Source organism: Limulus polyphemus, unplaced genomic scaffold (genome assembly GCF_000517525.1).
Source record: "Limulus polyphemus unplaced genomic scaffold, Limulus_polyphemus-2.1.2 Scaffold72, whole genome shotgun sequence".
Lineage (NCBI taxonomy): Eukaryota > Metazoa > Arthropoda > Merostomata > Xiphosura > Limulidae > Limulus > Limulus polyphemus.
Window position 1 is genome coordinate 374164 of NW_013665682.1, and position 13155 is coordinate 387318.

General features: G+C 33.1%; 1 protein-coding gene across 3 annotated transcripts in view; it reads right to left on the reverse strand.

Annotated features, from left to right (window-relative positions):
• The window catches only part of LOC106466149 (corticotropin-releasing factor receptor 1-like), a 28269-nt gene that overhangs the window by 8311 nt on the left and 6803 nt on the right, over nt 1-13155 (reverse strand). For all 3 annotated transcript variants that reach the window (XM_022394685.1, XM_022394676.1, XM_013926393.2), the window contains exons 2-6: nt 6603-6737; nt 6086-6174; nt 4816-4922; nt 2615-2744; nt 376-532 (exon numbers count right to left, since the gene is read on the reverse strand). In XM_022394685.1, coding sequence (XP_022250393.1) covers nt 376-532; nt 2615-2744; nt 4816-4922; nt 6086-6174; nt 6603-6737 — 618 coding nt within the window. The remainder of the gene's footprint in view (nt 1-375; nt 533-2614; nt 2745-4815; nt 4923-6085; nt 6175-6602; nt 6738-13155) is intronic.

The window sequence follows — 13155 nt, forward strand, 5'->3', positions numbered from 1 at the left end:
CTAGAAATGTTATATTTAAAGTACTGTTACGATAAAGATACTAATTTGGCCGGAAATGTTTTGCGGGTCTCTGCTAGTTTTATATGAATCGATCTCCACAGTAGATGGTATGGGAGGCCGATTACTGCATGGTTTGCTCTATAGAGAATTTCGTAATTGGTATTTCAGGCATAATAAATATCACGATTTTGATGAGATCTGAATCAGTGGCATATCAAAGGTCATACAAGTTTTACTTCCACAGAGAATGTAATTAATAATGTGCCAGGTATCGAACGATATTTACTTTAACTTTATTTAGAAAACTGAAGTGCCATTGTTCTTCTGGGATTTTTAATATAAATCTTATAAGCGATAAAATAATTTACAACTTACCCCAGCCAATGAAATAATAGAGTTTAAAAGGCGTGTCCATATTGAAGATCGACACAGTGATGCGACTATGGAGCAGTAATCCCTCGACGAACATCCAGTTAATACTAGCCATAGCTGCATACATTTTTACTGACAGAATAGCTTTGCACAACCATTCCTACGGGGGAGGTGGGGTGTAATAACAATCAATCAAAATATCTCGACAGAACCTTTAGTACAACCTGTCTTGTGTATGTTAACAATGTCTAATTAATCAACTCGATCAAAATAGCTCATTCAACCATATTTATGGGTTAATATTCAATCTACTAGTAGGGAAAAAAGTTTATGAACCAGTCTTGTGGATATTAACAATATTAAATTAATCAATACTATTTATTAATCAGTCAGTTAAGTGGCTGTTAATAGCATTTAATTAATTTAATTTAATTGTGTGAACATTAATAATATATTATTACTCAACACAGGCAAGTCTCTTTTCTGTAACTAGTACTCCAAGTGTAAATTTAATCAATTAGCACTTCACAATTATATGAATACTATTTTTATTTCTTAATTACCTAAAATATTTTATTTTTTCGTTTCGTGAAGTAACATGCATATTAAATAAAAACTATAAAAATGTTTTCCACAGATGTCCCTTTATATAATAACACTATTTAATTGACTAAAACAATAAAAACCTTTCATACATTCTGTCCTATGGATATTAACAACACATAAAAAAGAATTAAATTAAAAAACTCGTAAATCTAGTCATGTTTTCAGACCTGGATAACAACTGGATATGTTTCGTAACACAGATATGGTACAGTGAACATAAGGACGTGTATCACAAACTTAACAATAATCCAATACCTGATACTCAATTAGGTGTGAAATTAGTAATTTCTTAAAACACTGACTAAAGCGTTATTAGAACCACGACTAGTACTGAGTTAACAGTCTAGTTTTTTACCTGGGTACAGATATCACAATGTGCCAGAATGTGATTTGTTTTATTGTAGCCCATTCGTGGTGGATTATGAGCTGCGATTGATTCACAGATGTCGGCAAAGGATTACGATAACGAATGTAACGTTCAAACGATATTCAATCTTACAAGATGTGGTACTTGTACTATATTGGGGTCACTGCAATAATCTTCGAACAAACGTAGGATAATATTGTTATTGTATTGTTGCCTTGTACACTAGTGCGATAACTTAGTATTATTGGGGGGGGGGTCACAATCATTAACAAAGTCCGTGTATTTTTGGATGTTAATCTACAATAATACTATTAGAATTTTTCTCGCACCGTCTCACGGTGGAACAGCGCTGTGTCTGTAGACTTACAATGCTAAAATCCAAAGTTCGATTCCCTACGATGGACACAGTAGATAGTCCTAATGTGGTTTTGCTCTAAAAATTAACAAACAAACAATTTTTCACACCATTACACCACATGTAGTACATTGAAGCGTTTGAACAACACTAATTGTGTCAAGTGCCTCGTGTGATTTTCTCTATATTTCTGCCCTATCGTTCAGTACAGAAAATGGCAAAACGTAACCCATCAGCCCAATTTATATGCTTCCAGTCATTCATTGTCTTAGCATTACTGAAGCCTTTTCCCCACTGTTTGGAAATGAGAAAAGCAGTTTTTGAATTGATTGTACACTAACATATGATAGCCTTTATAACATATTTTAGTATACTGTAATTAGAGACAATCGAATCTTGATCACAGCTAAATAAATTAGGTGCTTAAAACATGTTGCTCATTACAAGCCTATCCAATATTTGTTCCACTTGACTTGTCACCAGCGGCTGAGTAGATCACAGTTTTACCTAATGGTACATGCTTTTCCACTTTCAAATTCCAGTGTTAAAAGACTGACAGCGAATGTCGTTTAACAACTGGTCATGCAAACAATATTTGATAACGAAGCTCCTGTTACACTGACACGCACTGTCATGCCGTTTTTACACGTTCGCTTGCAGAATAATAAAATATAGAAACTAAGAAATAACCTGACGCATAGTGTGGTCAGTCTGTTTTCTACATGCAAATAAATAAACGTATTGATAACCCTGTGTGGAAAGGGTAGTCGTAATGTAGCTTATAAGTGTATTTTCGCGTCCTGAAGACGAGTCATATTAAAAGAAATATTATAGCATCTATTACAGAAAATTAAAACAAATAAAATGGAAAATATCCTTAAGGCTAAATCACCAAAAAATGAAAAAATGCTTACGATATTCCTGTAAAAAACTGTTGGATCCTTAAGCACACCAGGGGTAGAGATGATAAACAGGAGAATAGAATGGATGATTAATGCGATAACTAGGTTCTGGTGCACGTGGAGCCTTGGGCAGTGAAGAGACCTAAGGCAAACAATACTGCGTGATTTACTTATTCTTTAAAGAATAAAATGCAAGTATAATCAGCTTATATAATCACAAAACTTTCTGTAACAACGTAGTTATAAGTTGTAGGTAAAGGATGGGAAAATCGTTAAGTGACTATTATGATTAATAACAAATTACTATAATAATATTTACCTGTAATATTTTAATTTATTTCTTAATTTTTAACGCCTGCCACACGAACCTGCCAGGCATCTTGATGTGTTTGTTTTTGTTTGTTTTTAATTATGCACAAAGCTACACAAGGGCTATCTGTGCTCTGCCCACCACGGGTATCGAAACCCGGTTTCTAGCGTTGTAAGTACGCAGACATACCGCTGTGCCACTGGGGGGCATCTTGGTGTGGATCAAAAATAAAATAAAAAAGAGTCATCCTGGAGAAGTTTTGGTTGTTTTGATTAGACGAAACGAAGGCGTTTGGCACTATTTTCGAGGTCTATATTGCTGGACCAGACCTGAGACCATTGGAGTCAGTATGGATAAATTAACTTGTAAATGTGTAAAATAAAATGATATAACAATGAAACATACTTGAAATGTTCTAGACGTTGTTGTGAATGTGATGGTTTAAGTATAGCAATTAAGTTAAACTATGGGTCCAGTTCAGATGAGAGAATACCTTATTCAAAGATATCACAATTGATTTGACATACCAGCTGAATTGACAGTAAAACATAAAACAACAGGCACAATAGTGCAGTTATCTTCAAAAGGGGGATTAGTATCATATACAAGTACTCATTAGTTTCAATATTAGTGAAACTAACATCAAAGTAAACCCCAAAGATGCACGATGCATTACAAGATGATTTCTGTAGCGATTCTCAAATTAAAAATGAAGAGTAAATATAAGAAAGATGGTATAATGTCCAGTATGGTATCACCATAGTATAATCCATATAGATTTCATCATGTCATATTTTCATTAATATTTAGTGTTTTTTTTTTTCGTTTTAGAAGCTCAACAGTGACTCAACGTTAAGGATTTATTTCCTGAGTTGGGCCTACTGCAGAGATCCCATTAAGCAGTTTTACACTTACATAAAACCAAAACAGGTGATTATCAGACTTAAAACCGCTTGCAGAGCCACTCTTGACGAGCCAGTATTCAGATGGCATTCGTTTTCAAAAAATAACAGTGAACTCTCTGTACATCTTTTGTTAGACTGATTCATTGAAAATGTGTTTCAGAACAAGGTTATATCTAAAGAAATCACGTAGAGTAATAAAATCAAATAAATACATTCAACGTATCTTGCCATATGTTACAGCACAATGCTTTGAGATAGGCCAAATTTTTGGAAACGTAATGAATACGCTTTTAATATGACCGGGTATAGACTAGTGGTTAGCGTTTTCGGACCAAAAAACACGTAGATGTGTGGGGCCGTAGATGCATTATAGGAATAACGGTCAAATCCCACTATTCAATCAGATAAGAATAGTCCGAAAGTTGATGGTTGGCGTTGTTAGCTAGCTAGCTGCCTTTCCTTTAGCCTATCAGTTCTAAATCAGGACAGATATGCCCAGATAACCTTTATGTCTTTTCCCGAAAATTCTAAAACAAAACTAAAAACGCTTCTAATGTTTATTTGCGTGTATTCTTAATAACCATATATATTTTCTCATAAAGCAGGCTCTACTAATAAAAACAAAATTAAGATAAATTCAATAGGGTTAATATTAATTTTTGTTATTTTTAAACAGCGTTTACACCTGACTTACGGTACTAAAATCAAGGGTTCAGTTCTCGGAATTGACAGATCGCAGATAGTCCATTGTGTAGCTTTGGAAGAAAACAGTTAAATACAACGTAACTTATAACTGAATCAAAGAAACAAGAAAGTACTGTTGAGTCACCTACTGAATGACATTAATTACTAAGTTTTACGTGAAACATGAGAGGGGGAAATAAATAAATCTCAGCTACTATAGAAAGGGTAAAGACGAATCAAAATGAGTTGAACTAGTTACATAAAATATACGTAACCATTTCTTTATTTTGAATTGTAAATAAATAACTACTTACTTGAAATGACAGAAAATGCATAATGTTAAAATGAGGGATAAAAGAGATACAAGAGATCCAATGAATAAAATGTACGTAACGGCGATTTGGTCCGAGGAAAAGTTGTCCTGAAATGTAAAGAGATTAACTGTAGCATACAGCACATGGTTCTTACTTTTATTAAACAATCCTATGCTAATCACCCCTTAAAACAGATAATCCACACGTTGCTTTCATCACGATTATTTTAAGTTAAATCATTACTCTACCCTTTATTCTCCTTATCTTAACCTTCAGTTTTAATCTTTTACTTCTAAAGTTATGCTTGAAAGCATTCTCATCTCAATCGTATTTTTCTAGTCGTATTTTCCAATGTTAAGTTATTTAAAAACCCTGTTCTAAAAAAATATAGAATATTTTAACTACATTTTGTTAACATGACATCCTTTTGCTTTGCACATAAATTTATGTTCTATTAATATTAAAGTAATTTGCTAGAAATACACTTTGAAGGAACTCCAGTACTATGAAACACAGTGTGGAGGAATACCAATGATGTGAAACACAGTTTGAAGGAACTCCAATTATGTGAAACATAGGTTGGAGGAATTCCAGTAATTTGAAACACAGTTTTGGGGAACTCTGGCAATGTGAAATACAGTTTGGTTTGTTTGTTTGAAGTTAAGCACGAAGCTACACAATGGACTATCTGTGCTCTGCCCACCTCGGGTATCGAAACCCGATTTCTAGCGTTGTAAGTCCGCAGACATACCGCTGTGCCACTGGGGGGCAATACAGTTTGGAGGACTCCATTAATGTGTAATGCGAACTATAGGAACTCCAATACTTCTTCGTGACACTGTAATTGTACTGAGAATTTAAGTATATTCGTTAATGTATATTGTTTGTATTCGTAGTTGAACATGGCCAACAAGATTCCCCTCAACGTGTTGAGTCATGTTGCAGCGTCCGTTTGTTTTTCTCTCTTTTTGTTTGCAGATGTATTAAATAATTTAAGTTTTTAATGCGAAAAGCCCAGAACTACTTAATTTTCATTCGATCTGTCTGGAGCCACATATGTTAAGAAAAATATATTGCGGCCATAAAGTGAATCACAAACATGTTTGGTATTAATATATATATAATTTGTACTTTAGAACTTAACGATAACGCCTCTTACTCTAACATACTATTGGTAATTCAGTTGCATGTTTTGACAGAAAATTGAAGAAAATAAATCCACAGTTTCTATTATCATTAAATCTTCACTAATTTTCAAAACCCTTCTCACCTGATGCAGTAATTCAAGACATTCCGTATAATTCGTCCACTCACCCCATAGCCAATCGCCACTCTCGCTACAAACTCGATAAGCGTGAGCTGTCAAAAGACAGGATATACAGTTAGTTGTCTTAGAGATATAAATGGAATAAATAATACAAATTATTATACTGGATGAAAGCATAAAAATCATGGAATTCATGTATAAAAACACACATTCAAGAGTGAGTAGCATACGTATTTTAATTTTGGTATTCTATTAGGTGGCTAAGCAGTGCAAAATATTGATTGTAGTGACAGAGGCAAGAAATCACAGAAACGGATAATGTATGTTTATATAAATTATATGTCTTTCATCGAAATGTTAAATTTTACTTAAGGGTTTAGTGTTACTTTGTTAAAATAAAGAAATATTTAGTACATAAACTCTTGATAGAGGTTTTTTATTCAAGTGTTAACATTTCTCTTGCAAAATTATATATATTATTTAAAGCCTACAATTATGTAATTGACTTGAATTTTATCACCCTTATCTATCGTCTGCACACTTATAGGAACTTCGTTATGAATGAAGATTTCTGAGCATGATCGTACTGCTACTTTTCCTGCAGGTGTCGTTGGCCAGCAATAAAAAGAATCCCAGATCGCGTCACAATAAACACCTGCAAACAAATATTTTTTAATTATTTATTAAATTGGATACAATCAAAATATCAGAAAAACATATAAGAATTAGTATACTAGAAAATTACTTTAGCGTCAAATAACAAAAATATAAGAGTAGTAACCAATCGTATTCTATCAAGTAGCCCCCCCAGTGGCACAGCGGTATGTCTGCGGACTTACAACGCTAGAAACCGGGTTTCGATACCCGTGGTGGGCAGAACACAGATAGCCCATTGTGCTTAACTTCAAACAAACAAACAATCTATCAAGTAGCTCTCGCATTCTATTGTATCGATAAAAGCAAATATTGTCCTTCTAGATTTTTGTGAAAACGGACTTAAAATAATTATACAGAGACTGGTTAAATATATACAAACATAGATATGTGAAAAAAATAAATAAAGGTACTAGGTCTTATGAATATGCCCCCCAGTGGCACAGCGGTATGCCTGTAAACTTACAACGCTAGAATCCGGGTTTCGATACCCATGGTGGGCAGAGCACAGATAGCCTATTGTGTAGCTTTGTGCTTAATTACGAACAAACAAACTTATGAATATTTTAGAATTTCGTGCTCACAAACTGTTTACTTTAGACAGCTTTTTTCCACTGAAGAAAGTAGAAGAATAAATTAGTAGCATTAATGTTGCTTATTCTTCAAATACCTATGTATATATAAACACTTTGCTTGTGGCGAGTACATTACAATTCCAGCACCACATATATTTTCATAAGTTTAGTAATTTAAACTCTCTTACTACAGTTTAAAAACAGTAAACTTTATCATCAAGCTAAAGCTGGTTTTTTTTTAATTCTGGAATTGAGCGTAAGAATAATTTGCAAGAGAAATTAGAGCGCAGTTTTGAAAACATCACAGAAAAAATTATACCCATTTTTCCTGGATTTTATTTATTTCACAAGTCATGTTGAAAGATAATAATAATAAAATTCTATCTAAAATAAGGATAACCCAGTTTCAAAGGCTACGAAACGTTAAATTTTCAAAATAGTAACTCGAAGTGTTTTCAGTTTTGAATGACCTTAATCATTTAATTCACAGCGTTTATTTAAATATAAATTTTCTAATACAGAGAGAGATGATTTTTAATATGTGAACACATGCACAACTTTAATTTTTTTATCATTTGCTAGCGTTCTAAGCTGACCTGAGAGAAATGAACTTTGAGAACGATTTTTTTTCTCATTCATCACTGATATGGCAGGCTTTTAAGAAGAAGTATTTATTTATCACTGAAAAAAGTGGGAAGATAATTTCCTCATCTAAGTAGATGCAGATTGGATTCATTGCTGCATGCCGCTAGCGCTAAGATTAATATATATCATAAAATGTGCGAAAGATAAAGTAAGGTTCCGTTGGCCGTGATCGCTGGATGCTCGCGTTGCAAGTGCTAAATCCAGCTTTCCCTAGTTCATTTGGCGTATTTACGTTTTTTCGTTTAAAAGCAGAGTTTTACCCTTTTTTCAATCAGCATTTGTAAACTGAACTTTTCTTTTGATATTCATACCCCCAAAAAAATACTTCCATCAATTAGTTTTATTGCTGGACAAAGATTAGGTACTGAAGTTTTTCAAAGTTATAGAAAATTTCTCGTGGCTAGAATCAAGATAGGTAAAACTGGAGAATGACATTTTGGATACCTGTTCTAAAACATAACGTGCATAACGTTCAGGTAATTATATATAATTCATCTTATGTGGATCACTTTCGCCCACAAAAATACTTGTTTGCATGTTATGGTAAACAAGTAACAAGCCAATATTTTTTATCATACACAAGAGAGTTGATACTATCAGTCATTTGACATATTGGCTTAGAAAGTTGTGATTTAAAAAACTGTTATATCTCATTCGTATTTCTAGCTCTTAATTGATTTTTCCCGGTGGAAAAGCGGTAAGTTCAAGGACTTATAACGCTACAATCCGGGGTTCGATTCTCCGTGGTGGACACAACAGATAGCCCAATGTAGCTTTGTTCTGAAAACAAAACAAACTTAACTGACGTATTTCAGTCAATTAAGTCAGATTAGCTGAAAGGTGGCAGCCCATCTAATTAATCTTTAGAGTCGGTAAAGAGTTAAACAAATGGGAAACAGCACTCTTCTAATTAAGAAGCCACAATAAGTAACTAAGCTAATCGGTCTTGAACGTTGTCGCACTAGATTTGATCATATTGGATAGTAATCGGTAGAACACACAATATGATTAATTTTCAGGCTTTTCTACTATGATTCTTAGTTTTGGATTTATTTTGACTGATTATTTTAAAATCGTTTGTTAAATGTGAGTACTTTTGATAAGATACACTATTATCTATAAGCACGTATCAATTTATAGATATGAATAGGAAGTTAAAACGTCATTTAATATTTTAAGCTGCTTTCAAGTTTTATGTTAGGCATTAAGGAGTAAGAAATTTCAAGCAGTAGCAGCGATGATTATAAACTTTCTACTGGCAGTCAAAATCATTTTAAACATCATAATATTCGCTTACTTTTAATGTAAACTTCAATTTATGAATTTCTCTTTAAACTTTTGTTGGATTGATAATCTTCACGTACATTCTTGACTTTTACTCCTATACGTTAAATACTGATACAATATATTGTTTGTTTTTCCTAACAAAATGAATGCTCATGTTTATAACTCTGATGCAACGCTGTTAAAGTGTGAATGATATGTTAACTACAAAAATACGCGGGACGACTATTCGACTTCTGTTCTCAAGTTAAAGTTTCACATTTTTACACTGAAACCCTTGTTTGTCGGTATTCAAAGCCCATATGACCAAGCGAGGATTACACGGATGCGACCTTTAGCCGCCTTTATGTGAAAGTTTTTATTATTCACTGGCTTGTATCAAAAATGAGAGTCAGCAAAGTGTACGTGAATAAAATAATAATAACTGGATCTACATTACGAATATAAAGTTAAATGCTATTCTCATCAGGGTAATATTACGCAATGAAAACTTAGGATGATGTAATGTGTCGCACGTTAAAAAGCCTTTCTTTTTTGTTCTAATAGATACGTCATTAAACTTTTTGTAGATGAACTTCTTTGCACCGCCTGAAATTCAAAACTTTAATGATTAATCACAGTCTCAAAGCAAGCCTTCTGCTACTATGGAAACCCAACGTGCGTATTGCTACGTAAATGAATTGGCTGTAGAATTACGGATCCACTTTTAAATATAAAAGCGAATATTTTTGTTTATTACTGAATTTCATTTACTGATAAGAATTATTATTTTTACAAACATTTTATTTCATTATTTATCTCGAAAATGTTATTTGTTGCCACATTTTATTTTGTTATTTATCTCGACGATGTTATTTGTTGCCACATTTTATTTTATTGTTTATCTCGACGATGTTATTTGTTGCCACATTTTATTTTATTGTTTATCTCGACGATGTTATTTGTTGCCACATCTTATTTTATTATTTATCTCGATGATGTTATTTGTTGCCAAAAAAGTTTTTTAGAGATAATTTTACTCGTTATTAGAGAATGGAATTACAATCGACTTTGTTTTGCAGCTACTATTAACATTTACGAGAAAACGACGTTTTACAGATGATTTCATCATCAGTTGTTATGCTACATTAGAAAGAGACTTCATTGTATTTGACTTTGGTTAGCAACTGTGATCCAGTAGAAGGCGCGCCTTCATTAAATTTGATTGACTAGCAACTGCCATTTAGCACGAAAGTACAATTAATTTCAGATAACTTTAGCCAACAATTATCATTCACGAGATAAATATCTTCATTAAATATTATTTTGATCAGCAAATGTCATCCAATAACAGAAACATCATTAATTTCCGATAATTTAAATCAGCAGTTACATTCAGTAGAAGAAAGGTGCTTCATTATGTATGAATTTGATCAGTAACTGTCATACCATTAATAGGAAGAAACTTGATTACACCTACTGTTATTCATTAACTGTCATTCAATAAAAGAACCTTTCTTCATTACACTTGATTTTAGCCAACAGTTGTCATTTTTCATAACAGATAAGACCAACTATCGTTCAGTCTTACTGGAAACTGCAGTTTTTTGAGAAATATAGGCCTAACCACAGTTGACTTCCTACACTTTGCAATTTAAAAACAATTCGAAGAAAACTGCCTTTGTGATAGCTTTCGACTGATACAGGGAAGACTATGTCATAAACGTAGAATTGTCCTCGAGAATGTTTGTGAATTTATGTGCTGAAAGGACTAGAATGTAACATTGTTTGTTGGCAGAGAGTTAGTCATTAATAACATGCATTTCCAGTGAAATCTATGAATTATAAGTTTCGAGAAGGCCAAGTAAACAGCTCCTGGATGTTACAAGAACTAAGCTAATAATCAACATCTCATCACCACAATGTTGAAATTGGAAGCAATAATTTCAGTGGATGTAGATACTATACATTTAATGCTGTATAATTAAGTAATTATTTGTCGAGTTTACAATAGGATTAGTTTCAGAAAAAAGTGTAGAAGCGGTTGGCAACATCAGGTATTTCAATGGCAGTGCCGTCATCATCCTGAACAACCGCCAACTGCCATTAAAGATTTTCAAGTAAATTACGTTATTTACCAGAAATAAAAGCTTACGAAGGATCTTTCAAAATATGTCCACATTTTTATTGGGTGAGATAGCCAATTTTGAGAAATTTCTGTGACAAAGCATCATATATACTTACTTAGTATGTGTATTTATTGAAGTCACAACTTCAATGAAGGTTATGTGGTTCTATACCGACTTCAGAAAGATGGACACTGTGATCTGTTTGAGAACCTTTTTCAGACGGTAGACAGTTGAGAGTCTAAGCACATTAGAAGAAACGAAGTATTCTAACTTGTTAGATATCTTTTAAATCAGTTGACAGACCAAGACGATGTGTGCTTGTGAGTGTGTACATACACACATTAATATATACATGATGAACTTGAACTATGGGGGCATAAAATACTTAATGTATAAATTGTCAGTACTTTTACTTTTACATTTATAAAAGTGATTAGTTTTCCCTTTAGTGACGATATGGATTTTCAGCACTTCATTATCAACATCCGATGACACACACATTGATAAAAGTGATTAGTTTCACCTTCAGTGACGAATCTCTACGTTATATGTTATGCGATATTCATCATTCTTTTATTATTTATTTTATTGAAGAAAGTTTTTATATGCTATTTGTTTCCACGGGTTTCCATAGATGGCAGCAATGAATCATTAACGTCACTGGAATTCCAATGCCAATTGATAACAGTATATTTATTATCCATAGATTCATTCCAAAGATAACAGAAACACATCATGGCAAATAATTTGTTTTTATATGTAACTCTTTAATTCTTCAAATATATTTTTCAGATTTTTTTCCCTTTTCAACCGAAAAGATTTACATGATGATGAGTATTACTTATCTGACGCTAGTATATTTTGTTATATTTGAAATTTAACCTGTTTCATTATAGAGTTTGTTATATTGATGACAGGAGCAAGTTGATGTAAAAGGTTGGCCATAACGTCATGTTATTTTAATAAATACACCGATACGTAGAGTTGTAGTGATGCTGGTTCCCCGATGGGACAGCGGTAAGTCTTCGGATTTACAACGCTCCAATCAAGGGTTCGATTCCCCTCGGTGGATACAGCAGATAGCCCAATGTGGCTTTGCTATAAGAAAAAAACGCACAAGACACTCCAATGATGCTGTGTGCGTGTAACTGAATAAGAGACCTAAAATGGCGTGTTTTAAGTTAAAAGCTGTGTGAAATACTTTGTTTTTCTGAATACGGTTTAAGCTTTAGCTAAATAAATGTGAAATAAGAAGTTTACTACAACTCGGATCAGTTGGATAGACGTAAAAAGAAAATATCACCCCAAGTGATGAGTTAAAAATGATAATGTAAACCAGATTCCCAAATATCGATAGGGGTTATAATGGTTGACACAAATGTTCAACCGGTAGAATGTGTTACGTTTAAGACAACAGACCTAGAAAATGGAAAAGGATATTAAAATTAGACAACTGGAAATGTCTATTGGTTAGGACACAGCAGGTGACTTTGAACTTTTAAGACACTATGTGGAACTTAGTATGCATAAGAGATGTAAGTAAACAAATGCGCCATCTACGTATGAACAGTAGTTACTGAAGGATTTCTAGTATATTGAGTCTGAATCGTTTGTTTGAAATTCACATATTATATTTCTATGCTGCAGTAACGCTTATCGCCTCTAAAGGTTGGTTAAAATTACACACACACACGCACATTTAAATTAATGAGCTGGACTGTGGACAATCACCTGATAAAACAATATCATTACCATCACAACGTTTGTTTTTTTTTGTTTCTGAATTTCGCGCAAAGCTACAAGAGGG